Genomic DNA, 12,463 nt, shown 5'->3' with positions numbered 1-12,463 from the left:
TTCAAGCCTTTTGAAGTTTTTCCAAATTTTATTGGTAAAGGAGCCATTACACTACCGCAAACAAACAAACTAGCACTTATTCGTGTCTGATAGTTTGCCAAACTCGCAAACTTGTACGCAGGCTGACGTTTGTACAAACAAATCCAGGCATACAAACGAAGCAGGCAAGCTGTCAAAAAGAGCGAGATTTTGTTTGCCGTAGTGTAATAGCAATATTGACCAATCAAACCATTATATAATTTTTGAATGTTCTGTTCTGTTCTGAGATCAGTATCAGTATCCTTTATGTAAACAATATATTCACAATAATAAAAAGAATAAATTTCAAAATCAGCCTGATCATTTTTCTTCAAATGTCCATCCAGAATCGCTTCCCTTTTTAACAGTTGTACTTCAGAACATTCCCACCCTCGATTCTCCCCACGATCCCAACATTAGGTCTATTCCCGTACTGCAGAATTCTGCAATTCTGCACGAAATCGGCAGCAGAGCGTTCCCGTACTTTTCTGCAACAAAAGTAACTTTTTTCCCAGGCAGAACTTCTGCAATGAGAGAGACAGAAGTTGCAGCAAAACCGTTCCCGTACTTTTCTGCAAGCTCTCTCTTCTGTTTCTTGTTGAAAAGTGACTGCAAGTTGGTGTGATGGATGTTGAGTACACGCTTACATAAAGTTTGCAATTTGGGTGAAATCAAGCATTTTATTATTAGTTGTAATATTTTTTTTGTTTTATTATTACTAAATTTAATTAGTCTTTTGAAGAGACGTTTGTATATTATGAATTGATGGATTTTTTGGGTAGTTAGTTTTTTTAAATGTCTGGTTTTATTGAGAACGATTTTTTTGTGTTAACGATTTCAGGCTTAGTTCATTAATGATGATATAGCGATATTTTTTAGTGTTAATATGATAACTTTTTGAATAGACTAAATATGTGTGTTTAAATAATAGGTAAATTTAATTGGCAAATAATAAATTGTACCTTTAACGGTGCTACCAATTTGTATTCTTATTTTAACCAAAAAATTTGATGTAATTTTGTCGAATTCTTAAATTTTAGAAAGTTTAAATTTTAAAATTCGGAAATTCTTAAATGCGCCATCTTGAATCATAAAAAGTACATTTTTTGGAGTCGTTAGAAAATCAGGTTTAGAGGATTTAGAGATTGAACATTTTGACGAATTCTTCGGAAAATAGAGTACGAACTGTTTCTATTTTTTTTTATATTTGAGTTTAAATTTTTTTTATTTACAGAATTTTAAAATTTTACTTATTTTAGATTTTTTTTATTTCAAATTTAAAAATATTAGAATTTTTTAGTTTAGGAACTACCTTTTTTTTATTACGAATTTTGAAAAATAAGATTTTTTTTTAATTTTTAATGTTTAATTTTTTGTATTTTTCTGATTTATTGTTTTTTTTCTGAAATAAATATTTGCATTTTTAAATTTCTCTAATATCTGATTTATTTTTTTCAAGTTCCTCATTTGAAAATAGTTTTTTTTATATTTTTAATCACGAATTTCTTAATTTTCAGATTTCTAAATTTATGAGTTTCAAAATTATTGAGTTTGTGATTAATTTTTTTTTATTTGTCAATTTTGCTGCGTCACCGTTGTTCTTCGATGTGAAATCCAATCATAATTTATTTATGTTATCTTTCAAACATTTTGCTATTAAAACTTGTATTCATGGTCCCTTCTATATCAAACCTTTTACTTTTTTTAATTATGTTTTTAAACGTACCTGCCATTCTCATTTCTTAAATTGTTTACCTAATGTAAAAGTTTTGAGTTGTTTGTAATATAAAATGTCTACCTAAGCATTATTAATTTCTAGTTTAATAATTGGTACATGCTTGATTTTTTAGATAAAATGTTGATTTGCAATAAAAAATAAGTCCCCGTTGTAGAGGTTGAGTAAATCCACTCAACTGTGTACAATATTGCAGAAAAAGTACTGGAACGCGCTACACAGGCAAAAGTTTTGCGGCTTCTCACCTTGCAGAACTTCTGCAAAAGAGAGATATGAAGAGAGCGAGCTGAAAAGTACGGGAACGTGCTGCAAAAAAGTGACTTATGCTGGCTGCAGAATTCTGCAGAAGCTGCAGAAATTCTGCAATTCTGCAAGTACGGGAATAGACCTATTATTTCGCCCAGCTCCGCCCCAGTCTCAACGGTGATTGCTTTCGTTTACGCGCGAACAAATCCCTCTTATCACACAAGCTTCTTTTATCTTTCTCCAAACTAACAATTGTAAATCACACACAAGTTCCGCCGCTGTGATGTGCTGCGATTGTTGAGCAAACCTCCCCCCTCCCTCCCCTACTCGATAATCTTCGCCCCGTACGAGTCCCAGTGCCTTAGCGCGGTCATATTGAGATAGCCCCACTTCCACCGCTGGTTCGGATTCGACTCCGAGCAGGGATTCACAAACACGGCCCGCTTGTCGGCGTCCATATCGAGGCAGCGATTGTTCTTGCCCTGGCGGATCTGCTGGCTGTCCAGGTCGTACCGCCACAGCTGATTGCCCTGGCCTCCGTGGCAGTGATAGAGCAAGATCTTGGCGTTGGCGATGCTCTCCGACACGTCCCAGCACAGTTCGCCGTACTTGATGCGCAGGTCGCGATGCCAGGACAGCTGGAAGAACTGGTTCGCCTGGGGTTGGGCCTTGTCGGCGGCGCAACCGAACAACCCGATCGTTTCCTTTTCGCCGTGGCTGAGCGTGTCCACGCAGAGGTTCGGGCTCGAGACGGACTGGATGGCACCGTTGGCAAAGTCCGGCGGTTCGACTGGGGGATACTTTTCGATCAGGTCGAACGCGACGTGCTCGATGAACCACTTGAATGGTTTGCATTGGAGTTTCTCGCGGATCGCCAACTGCTTGGACAGATCTCCGGCGTCGGTGTTGTCGTACTTCTTGCGGTCTCGCACGTACAAATACTCTTTGTACTCGTCCATCCACACTTCTGCAACACGTTTGTAGTTCCGCGTAAGGAAGTCCTTCTTCCGGGGATTGCCGAACGGTGCGTAACCTCGGTAAATGTGACCAACCCGTGAACACGGTGCGTCGTACATCTGACCACCGCACTGCCAAATCTTGAAGCTCAACTCGTACTGCTCACCGCCCCAGATGTCCAAACCCTCGTCGTACCCACCCAACTCCCAGAAGAACTTGGAACTGATCGCGAACAACCCACCCGCCATAATGGGACTCTCAAAAGGTTCCGTCGGATTGGCCAAATCCTTCGGCAGCAGCGGCAACCGCTTGTAGTAAAACTTCCAATCGAACGCACCCCTCGCGCCTTCGTCCTGCGCCCGATACTCGAACGTATCCCACGCGACCACGTCGATAAACGGACAAACGCACGTCCGGTAATCCTCCGCGATCGGCTCCAACAGCGGCGGCAACCAGTTCACATTCGCTTCCGTGTGCGAATCCAAGAAGATCAACACATCCGCCGTTGCGGCCTTAGCCCCGGCCAACCGCGCCGTAATCAACCCCGAACGCTCAGGCAAATGAATCACCTTAACCTTCGGCATATTCTCCGCCACATATCGATCCAACTGATCCTTCAAAAACTCCTTCGTACTACAATCGTCCACCAATATAATCTCACTAATCAACTCCGGCGGTGACCTCAACAGCACGCTTGACGCCGTCCGCAACAGCGTACTCCAGTGTTCGTTGTAAAACGGAACCACCACGCTAACCGTGGGCAACTCACTCAGATACTTCTTCTTCTTACACCCCGGATGCCGAATATCCGGCAACGACCGGTTCAACGATATCAAATCACTCAGCACCGCGTTAAACCCGTTCTTCTTGAACAGCTTGTCCTGCATCTCCTCGTCCTTCTTCTCCAAATGCCCCGGCTTCCCGTGCTCCCCCACCCCGCTCCGACTCCGCTCGGCCTCGATCAGCTTGTAGTCGTGCCAGTCGATGCGCCTCTTGTGGACGTTCTTTTTCGGACCGTTGAAGAACGAGCCCTGCTTGCGGTGCTGGGCGAGCGGTTCGGCGGGACTTTCGTCGAGCAGGTTCTGGCGATCGACCACGTTGAACGAGCGCACGATCAGCACCAGGAAGAGCAGCACGAAGCCGCCCACGAGGGCGTACTTTAGCAGGACGCGCGTGTTGCGACGCATGGTAGCTCTTGGATGATGGTGCTTAATTTATAAAACTAAATATCTGAAAATAAGCGGAAAAAAGATTTTCATTTATGGATTCTTAATCTCAAGAATGGGAGCGTTCTTTCATTACGTAACGCAGTTGGGGAGGAGGGGGTGTCGGAGGCCGTGTTACGCTCCATACAAAATTATTAAAATTTGTTTGGAAATGTTGTTACGAGGGTTTGGGAGGGGGTCTAAAAATCCGATTTTTTGCGTTACGTAATAAAAGAACGCTCCCTATCATTATGACCGTTGCAAATATTTTTTGAAGTTTCAACTATGGCCCAATTCAAAGGGCATCCCCCAAAAAATTAAAAAAAAATGAAATTACAAGCTATGGTATTAACATTTTAATGAAAAAAGTATTTTAAAATGCAATTCACACCTGTCCAGTTGTTAATTGCAATAATGAATTTTCAAAATATCTAAGTATTGGTGCAACTTTTTGCGGTACTGTACAACAGAATTTCACAAAAAATCCAAATATTTTTGATCGCTCCCACACATGCTTAATGCGCAGGAAAAAACATTTCAAAAAGTTTTCAGTTGATTAGACTTCAATTTCCATTAAAATTTGGAAGGTTTTTGATCAATTATTTTTTTGTCCTCTGATTTTATGGGCGGATTTTGAAGGGAGGCAACATAAACTTTGAAAAATAATTGCAGCTGCCTTAAGACTCTTACAAATTTTATTTAAAGTTCTCCATTGATGCAGTGTTGGAATTCTCGCGCTCTCGCGACAAATATCCCTCTCTCTCAAGTTTTCGCCGCGAATCTTGAGCTGCCGAGAGCAACTCGTCGATTACCCGCGCTCTCCTCCGCTCGCGAACGGGCAAGCTCGCGAGTGAGTTATGTCCGCGAGCGAGAAGTTAAGGGGTTACATACATGTAAATCGGCAAAAATGACAGAGGTTGGTTTGAGCACACACTTAAACTTTTTTTTAAATCTGTTTTCAGGGCATTAAAATATATATTTTCAACTATTATCAAAATCAATTTTAAGACATTTGGTTGTATAATTGCCGAGATATAGCTTTTTTAAGTTAGCAGTTTCAAAAAACGGGTGCCACGATATTTCCACACTGCTTTGACCAAATCGGCTCAAAATTTTGGTGAAGACTCGTCAAACCGGTCCTGTGTGCATGACGAAGCTCGATTTTCAAAAAGTTTATTTGAAAAAAAGATAAAAATATTTCTATGTTTTTCATATAAAAAATTGCCAGTTTTTTTTTTTTTTAATTGAGTAGTGCGGTGCCTGTGTGGACGCGCAGTCCTGTTTTTTCGTGTTATTTTCCATCTCTTTTGTGTCGCTATTTGTGTACATGGGGTGATTGGATTTCTTCTGATTCGTGTTGTTTTCATCTCTTTTGTGTCGCTGTTTGTGTGCATGGGGTGATTGGTATTCTTCTTCTTCTTTTTTCTTTATTTTTAGTTCGCGCGTTCGTTGGCCAATGAGTTTATTTTTGTTCTCTTTACATAGTTTTCGATAGAAACGATCCGAATTCTTTTTTTTTCGAGACAAGCAAGTCGTATTGCTGGATTAAGTCCTTTCTATATCATCGATGATCGGAAGGCACGCCGACGAATATGTTTTAAAGCTTATGGTATAAAATCATTTTAATGAATAAAGCCCTTCTTACATCACCGTTGATCGGAAGGCACGCCGACGAAGAATTTCTGGAGGATCGCGGTCGAATTAATACTATATTTAAAATTCTAGATAGCTATCTTTCGGATTCGATTGTGAGTAGCGGGACTTCGCGGTTACTATGCAACGTATTTTTGGAGTCTTTTTATATTTTAAATTTATAAGTCCTTCTTTTATCATCGTTGATAGGAAGGCACGTCGCCGGTTAAGTTCGTTTAAGTTATTGTTTTAATTTCATTACAATCGGTTACGTGGTGTCCTGTTTTCTTTTCGTTTATATTCGTTGATCGTAATAATTTATTCCAACTGGCAGCTTTAGTATTAACTCATCTACTATTTTTGACATTTGCTCGCGTTATCTTAATTGTACCAATAGTAAAAATATACTGATAAGTCCAGCCCATAGCACTACCGCTCGGTTGGCACGCGTTCGATTAAAACAAACTTTTTAAATAATCAATTATTTATCTTTCCGCAGCCGGCTGCCTAAGATTTAAAATTTCAACCGATAAACAAAATGCTCATGGTCACATCACTGCCACTCGTGAATCCTGACCTCATACCCATCTACTAATCCCCTCAAAACTCATGTGATACTTTGTCGGAGAAGCAGTCGATTGGGCGGTCTCTATCACTCAAGTATCGGACTAACATTCCCATCCACTTCCCGTGACCCTACCACTGGTCGTGGCCGGCGCCGGTATTGATCAGCATGATAGGGGCCTTTGAGAAGTTACGAAGCGAGGAAAGATAGCACCCACTCATCTTCCACGGCTCGTGGATGTAACTTCTGGAGGTCCTGGTCAATAACGGAGTAGCAACTGCGGGTGGGCACCTATGCTTATGCTTATGCTTATGCTTTAAAAAATTGCCAGTTTTTAATTTTTGTATTTTTTAAAAATGCAAAATTTCAAAATCGGGCTTCGTCATGCACACGGAATATGTCTTGCAAGTCCTCACCTCAAATTTCAGCCAATTTGGTCCATCCCATCTCGAGATATCGTGGCACCCGTAAATCAACTCGGTGTTCAGAGAAAAACGCTCACAAAGTTTGACAGCCCGCTTTGCGCATGGCAAAATTTCGAGCGTAAATCGTCTCTTACTCAGTTTAATCGTGAAATATCTTCATGAAACTTTCAGGAGTGATTGAAAATCATCTTTTGGATTTAATAATTTTTTTGAAATATGAAATTTTGTGTTTTTCTACATGTATGTAACCCCTTAAACTAATTAGAAACAAAAAAACAACAACACAACTATTGAAAACACCTTTTTACCATCGCGTCGTTCACATTCATAAGCCTGATAAACAAAATGCTAGCTTGGAACGAATTGCTAGCACGAGGCGCTCGCGACAAGAGCGAGAGCGCGAGCAAAAAGGTGAGCGAGGAGAGGAAAGGGCTACGAGTTCTCTCCCTCGTTCGTGAATAAGAAAAGCTTTTCTTCTTCTCGCTCGAATTCCAACACTGCATGCATCTTATGAAAGGTTTTCAGTTAATTCTTATTTTTGCTTAATCTCAAACATATAAAAATGTGGTTTTTAAGATTTTTCCATTTAATTCAAAAATTTTGCTGCAGACGCCAATTTGATCAGAAAATCCCTTCCCAAGATACAGATTACCGTCATCAGGGGTGACATTGGGTCTGGGGGTGAGATTGGGTCATACAAAAATGCTGAAATTTGTATGACCCAATGTCACCCCTGATGACGGTATCGAATATGTACAAATAATTTTTGTATAAGCATCTACCAAAATTGTTTGAAAATTTATTATCATATGGACTATCCAATGATGCCAAATAACTAATTTGGTCACAGGAAAGTCCCCCAAAGAGTTTCAACCTATCTACAAAATACAAAAAATAAAATTTTAAGATATTACCCGATTTCGAGAAAAATGGCTTAAATGTCAGGCTGACATTTGACATAACAAAGTCGATAGAAGTCAAACATTTCACACAGAAAAGTGTGGTTTCAAAATCTAACAAAAAAGATAAATAAAATTATGTTTATGTAACACTGTTGAGCAATTCTTCAAAATCGGCTTCAAAATCAGGGGCCAAAAACATGTATAATCATTATTAACATGTTCAAGTTTGTTTAAAAATATGTTTAATTTGAAATAATTCTCAATGTGTACAATGTGTAGCCCGCAAAAAGTTTTTTTTTTCGCAAAAAAAAATGTTTTTGTCGAAACTTGATTTCTTTCTAAACTAATAATATTGTCAATCAACTGTACAAGTGTATAATGCATTTTTTTGACAACTTTTTTAATGAAATATAGAAATTCTGGCTTGTAATTTCACGGAATTGGCTTTTAATTGTACACGGAAAAAAACAATTCAAAAATGTAATTTTCCAGAATTCGCATATTTTGAATTTTTGACATTTTATGATTTGTTTAGAGGACAAAAACCCATAACTTTTGAACCATAGAAAAATATGGACAAACATTTTGTGCTCGAGTTATGATTTTTTGAGAAAAAAATGCTATGTGGAAAAATTCAACCCGAAATATTTTTTCACTCCATTCTTTACTGTAAAATAAAAATTGCATTCGAACAGTACTTTACACATTTTTCGATAAAGTGACACATTTTCAAAAGAAAGCCACTTTAAATTTAATTTTAACAAAAAAAATCCAATTCTTCGATATTTACAAAAAGTATTTTTTTCGAAAAGTTAATAAATAATAACTTTAACCATGAATATTGAACCTCTGGTTGCTGAAAGCAAAAAAGCAAGAAAATTTATTTTTTTGTTTGTCTCACTCAAAACAGCTTTTTATTTTTTAGTACCAATATCTTAGAAACTAATTAGTCCTATTTTCAATGTTAAAAAATTAAACATTTGTAAAATTTTCTGATCTCTACGAAAAAAAACTTTTTTTTAAATTGAACCAAACCAAACATTTCTAAAAAGGAAAATATTTAATATTACGCCCTTTTAAAATGTTAGAATTGATTCCAAAGTTTTATAAATATTGTTTTTGAAAAGATTAGAAATTCAATCAAAAATATTTTCAAACGATGATATCTTGGAAACTTTTGATCCGATTTTTTTATGTTAAAAAGTGAACATTTGCAAAATTTTCACAAAGTTTTGAAAAAAAAAATCAGGTTTTAAATCAAGGCTTACATTACAAAAATGCTTAAATCGAATTAATTGGTCCTTTTGAATAGTAACTATGGATAAACTTTGGATCATTGAAGAAACCAATGATGCAAAATAGCTCATATGGATCTTAGAAACAGATAGACAAAGTTTCATCCAAATAAAAAAATATATACAAGCATTTTTTGCGAATTTCGAAAGAGCTGCTCGGTTCAAACATTGATCTTAATATTGAAAATATATTTTAAAAACGTATATTAAAAATATTTTAATTTTATTTAATAGATTTTTATTTGAGATTCATTACCGATAGGCTCTAAATTCAATACGGCTTGAACCTCATTAAATTAATTTCAAAAGAACACATGCCAGTCCGAGCCAACTGTCCCAGAACCACGTCCACACTTTTTCCAAAATTGAAAACAAGTACAAGCATATCTGGTTTCATTTTCGTAAGTAGGTATGATATGATAAGCACAAACGTGTGTCCCCTTCACTCTGCGCGATCAACAATCGCCCCATTTTATCTTTACACACTCACCTGTATCAACCAGCAACAACAACAACAACCAAAAACAAGTCTAACGATATTCTCGCCACTGTCTCTCGCCGTCGTCGGTTTTAGTCTGTACACTTTAGGTGAGCTGGCACTCTGGGGCTGGTTATGCGATTAAAATCGACTCTTCTTCCGTGTCATGACCCAACCACCAGCCTCCCCGCGGGTCTTCACCGGTTGATGTTACAACACATTTGTCACGGCAGCCAAGTACTTTCACCTGATGAATTGCATCCAGCGGCACCGATGTTGGTTGTGGTGACCTTTCACTCCGGTTTGAGAAAGATGTATTTCCTAAAAGAAACGCCGAGAGGTTGTTAATCAAATTGTTCTGGCTACAAAGATCGTCAACTAAAGTGCGCGTCAACGCTGATTGCAGCAATGATAATAAAATATAAACTCACCAATTTGGAGCAATTTAATCCACAGACGAAAACAAATCTCCGCTTTGTCCGGCAACAAGTTATGGAATGTGGAGGCAGACTGACTGACTACGGATCAGCACTGCACTGGAATTAATTCAGCCAAATCGGCGACGATCGTGAGTGAACCTCCAAGGGATGGGTTGATCAAGAATTTGCCCCAACCTCGTTTTTAGGGGTTGGCGAACGGGTTCTTGGGTAAAACACAAACCTGCCTCTCCGCTGCGGTCTGCCAGGTCTACACCACTGCAGAGTCATCAAATTCTGACTGTCAACCTTTTGGTTTGTCTCTCCCGTGTGAAGGGGCTAAGTTACCATCAGCAGAATACACTGAGCAAAGGTAGACAAGAACACGCACACACAAACCGATCTGTCCTAAATGTTGATACCCCCCACTTTGGAATAAGCGCTTCCCATCAGGGGCTTTTCACACCGCGATGCTGAGGAACGCGTGGGAGGAAGTAGATTTTACTTCAATTTGTAATAGTTATTTTTTATGTTTTGTTTTATTCATCACATGAGCAGTTCTCTATCAAAACCGGAAATGGATTTTATTTGTATTTTTTTATTTGGCTCAAACTTTGGGGCCTTACCTTTGGCCAAAGAAGCTATTTTGTGTCATTGGTTCACCCATAAAAGGCTCCAAACAATTTTGGCAGCTGTCCATACAAAAATGGTACAGTCATCCCACATATTCGGAACACCCACAAATTCGGAACACTTTTGTGGTAATTTGTCAATAGAATGCAAAATGCAACTTTTCTGCCGACCCTGCTATTTTTAAGGCCTTTATTTGGACATTTTCTTGCTATTTCACTAGTAAAAGTAGTACTTTTTGAACAAAAAACTTCATTTCAAGACTATTTTATCCAGATCAGCAAAACACTGCCTCCAAATTGTCGGCCAAGGGCTGCAAGATTCCAAGTATCCACAGTGCAATAAATAAAGTTCCCAGTCCTGCTAGTTTGAACTATGTTTTAATGCCTTTGGATACTAGGGATGCCCAGGTTCAGGACATCCTGGAAGGAGCGGAACTGACTGTACCGGCAGTCCTGTTCGCGACTGTCGTAATCAGGGAAGCGATCCGCCAAATGTTGGTTGTTAGTATTCCTGGTTATGAGAGTCTGAACAGTATAGCTCTGGTCCTGCACCAGTTCCCTATCCTCATGCCTCCCCGTATGTTAGATGATGACTTGAACATCTGTCTAGCTGGCGGTTGATGATGTCCATGTTTCGAATCGTGGTGATTGCCCTGTCTTGTCACATGTATTTACGTAACTGACGTATAGGCGAGTGACAAGGTAGCACTATCATGACGAAGTATGATTGCGTGGACGGCCATCACTAGGGAGTTCCGTAGTGATTTTTCAATGGAGCGTAGCCTTGGGTGTGAACAGGCAGCCTATTCCAGTCACATTCAAAGTGAACTGTTTGTTTGCAACAGGGGTTGTGCCCTTTTGGGAAGTTACTCCGGAATTTAACGATCCTTAGGGAGGATTCTCCAGGACAATCATATTGAAATAGCCGAATGAGGAGGGCACGGAACAACGCAGTTGGTTTGGGTGCATACCTAGATTAGCTGTGTTGTTCTGGGTGGGATTGGGTTATTCGTGAGTAAGAAGATCATGTATTAATGCATCTTTTTTTGATTTCATTTTCATGTCATGCCTGGGTCTACGACTGGAGGACGGTCGCACAAGGACAACCGAATCAAGACGTCTCCGGTGTGATATCTATCACATTGGAAACAACAGCAACAACAACAACCTGATGGCACTCAGGTTCAGGAAAGTATTTGTATCGTTATTTTATAGTTTTTATATTATATTTTATTAACATCCCTTTCTTTCTTTGCAGAGCATGGACAACAATAACAAAGCGGCAATGTGGGAAAGGGAAGTCATTTGTGATTGTAGAAGGTATTGTTTTGATTCACAGCATGTTGAACGAACTGTTGTGGATGTACCTAGAACATCGCAGCACGGGGTTTTTCTTCTGCACATTTCCAACAACAGTACTTGTTCGGTAACTTGGCTGAGAATGTAGCACAGTTACCGAATGTTGCTCACAAACTGGGCTGAACGAAAAATGACGAGGGGACCGATGCATAACATTTTCTCTACAAATGTAAAATGATGGTTGCTTAAATTTCTTTCAGAGCTCACCTTTAATTTTGACTTAACATTTAATTAATACTTAAATATGATTTCTAATTTGCTGAACTTGCTTTTGCATCCACTGGCCCCTCATCATTCCGGTTTGTTTGGTTATTTTACGTTTGTCTGCTTTTTAAGTGGGCTACAGCCCAAGTAGTCCAGTCAAACAAGCTCAGTTACCGAACAAGTACTGTACTTTAATTTTGCTTCACTCATCTTTCTACTCTAGTGCTCTCATTTCCCAATAAATAGTGAAACGTGTTTTCCCTAAAAAAAACAGTTTCCCTTAATATGCGAACGATATTAACTTCTGTTTATCATTGATCTTTCCTTTACCCATTTTCTTATTTATTAAAATGTAATTTTCATCGGCTCCTACTCTTCTTTCCTTCAAACTACA

At 38.9% G+C, this 12,463-nt stretch overlaps 1 protein-coding gene across 1 annotated transcript; it reads right to left on the bottom strand.

The window, feature by feature from the left end:
* Nucleotides 1-2,156: 2,156 nt before the first annotated feature.
* On the bottom strand, nucleotides 2,157-10,315 carry LOC6047166 (N-acetylgalactosaminyltransferase 6). The gene is made up of 3 exons (XM_038255813.1): nucleotides 9,890-10,315; nucleotides 9,471-9,779; nucleotides 2,157-4,186 (listed from the first exon to the last, which is right to left on the bottom strand). Exon 3 carries the CDS (start codon nucleotides 4,141-4,143, stop codon nucleotides 2,323-2,325), a length of 1,821 nt encoding a protein of 606 aa, XP_038111741.1. The 5' UTR covers nucleotides 4,144-4,186; nucleotides 9,471-9,779; nucleotides 9,890-10,315; the 3' UTR covers nucleotides 2,157-2,322.
* Nucleotides 10,316-12,463: the final 2,148 nt, after the last annotated feature.

Source organism: Culex quinquefasciatus, chromosome 2 (genome assembly GCF_015732765.1).
Source record: "Culex quinquefasciatus strain JHB chromosome 2, VPISU_Cqui_1.0_pri_paternal, whole genome shotgun sequence".
In the NCBI taxonomy this organism is placed as follows: domain Eukaryota; kingdom Metazoa; phylum Arthropoda; class Insecta; order Diptera; family Culicidae; genus Culex; species Culex quinquefasciatus.
Note: the sequence above shows the minus strand (reverse complement) of the source record. Positions and strands in the feature narration are given on the sequence as shown.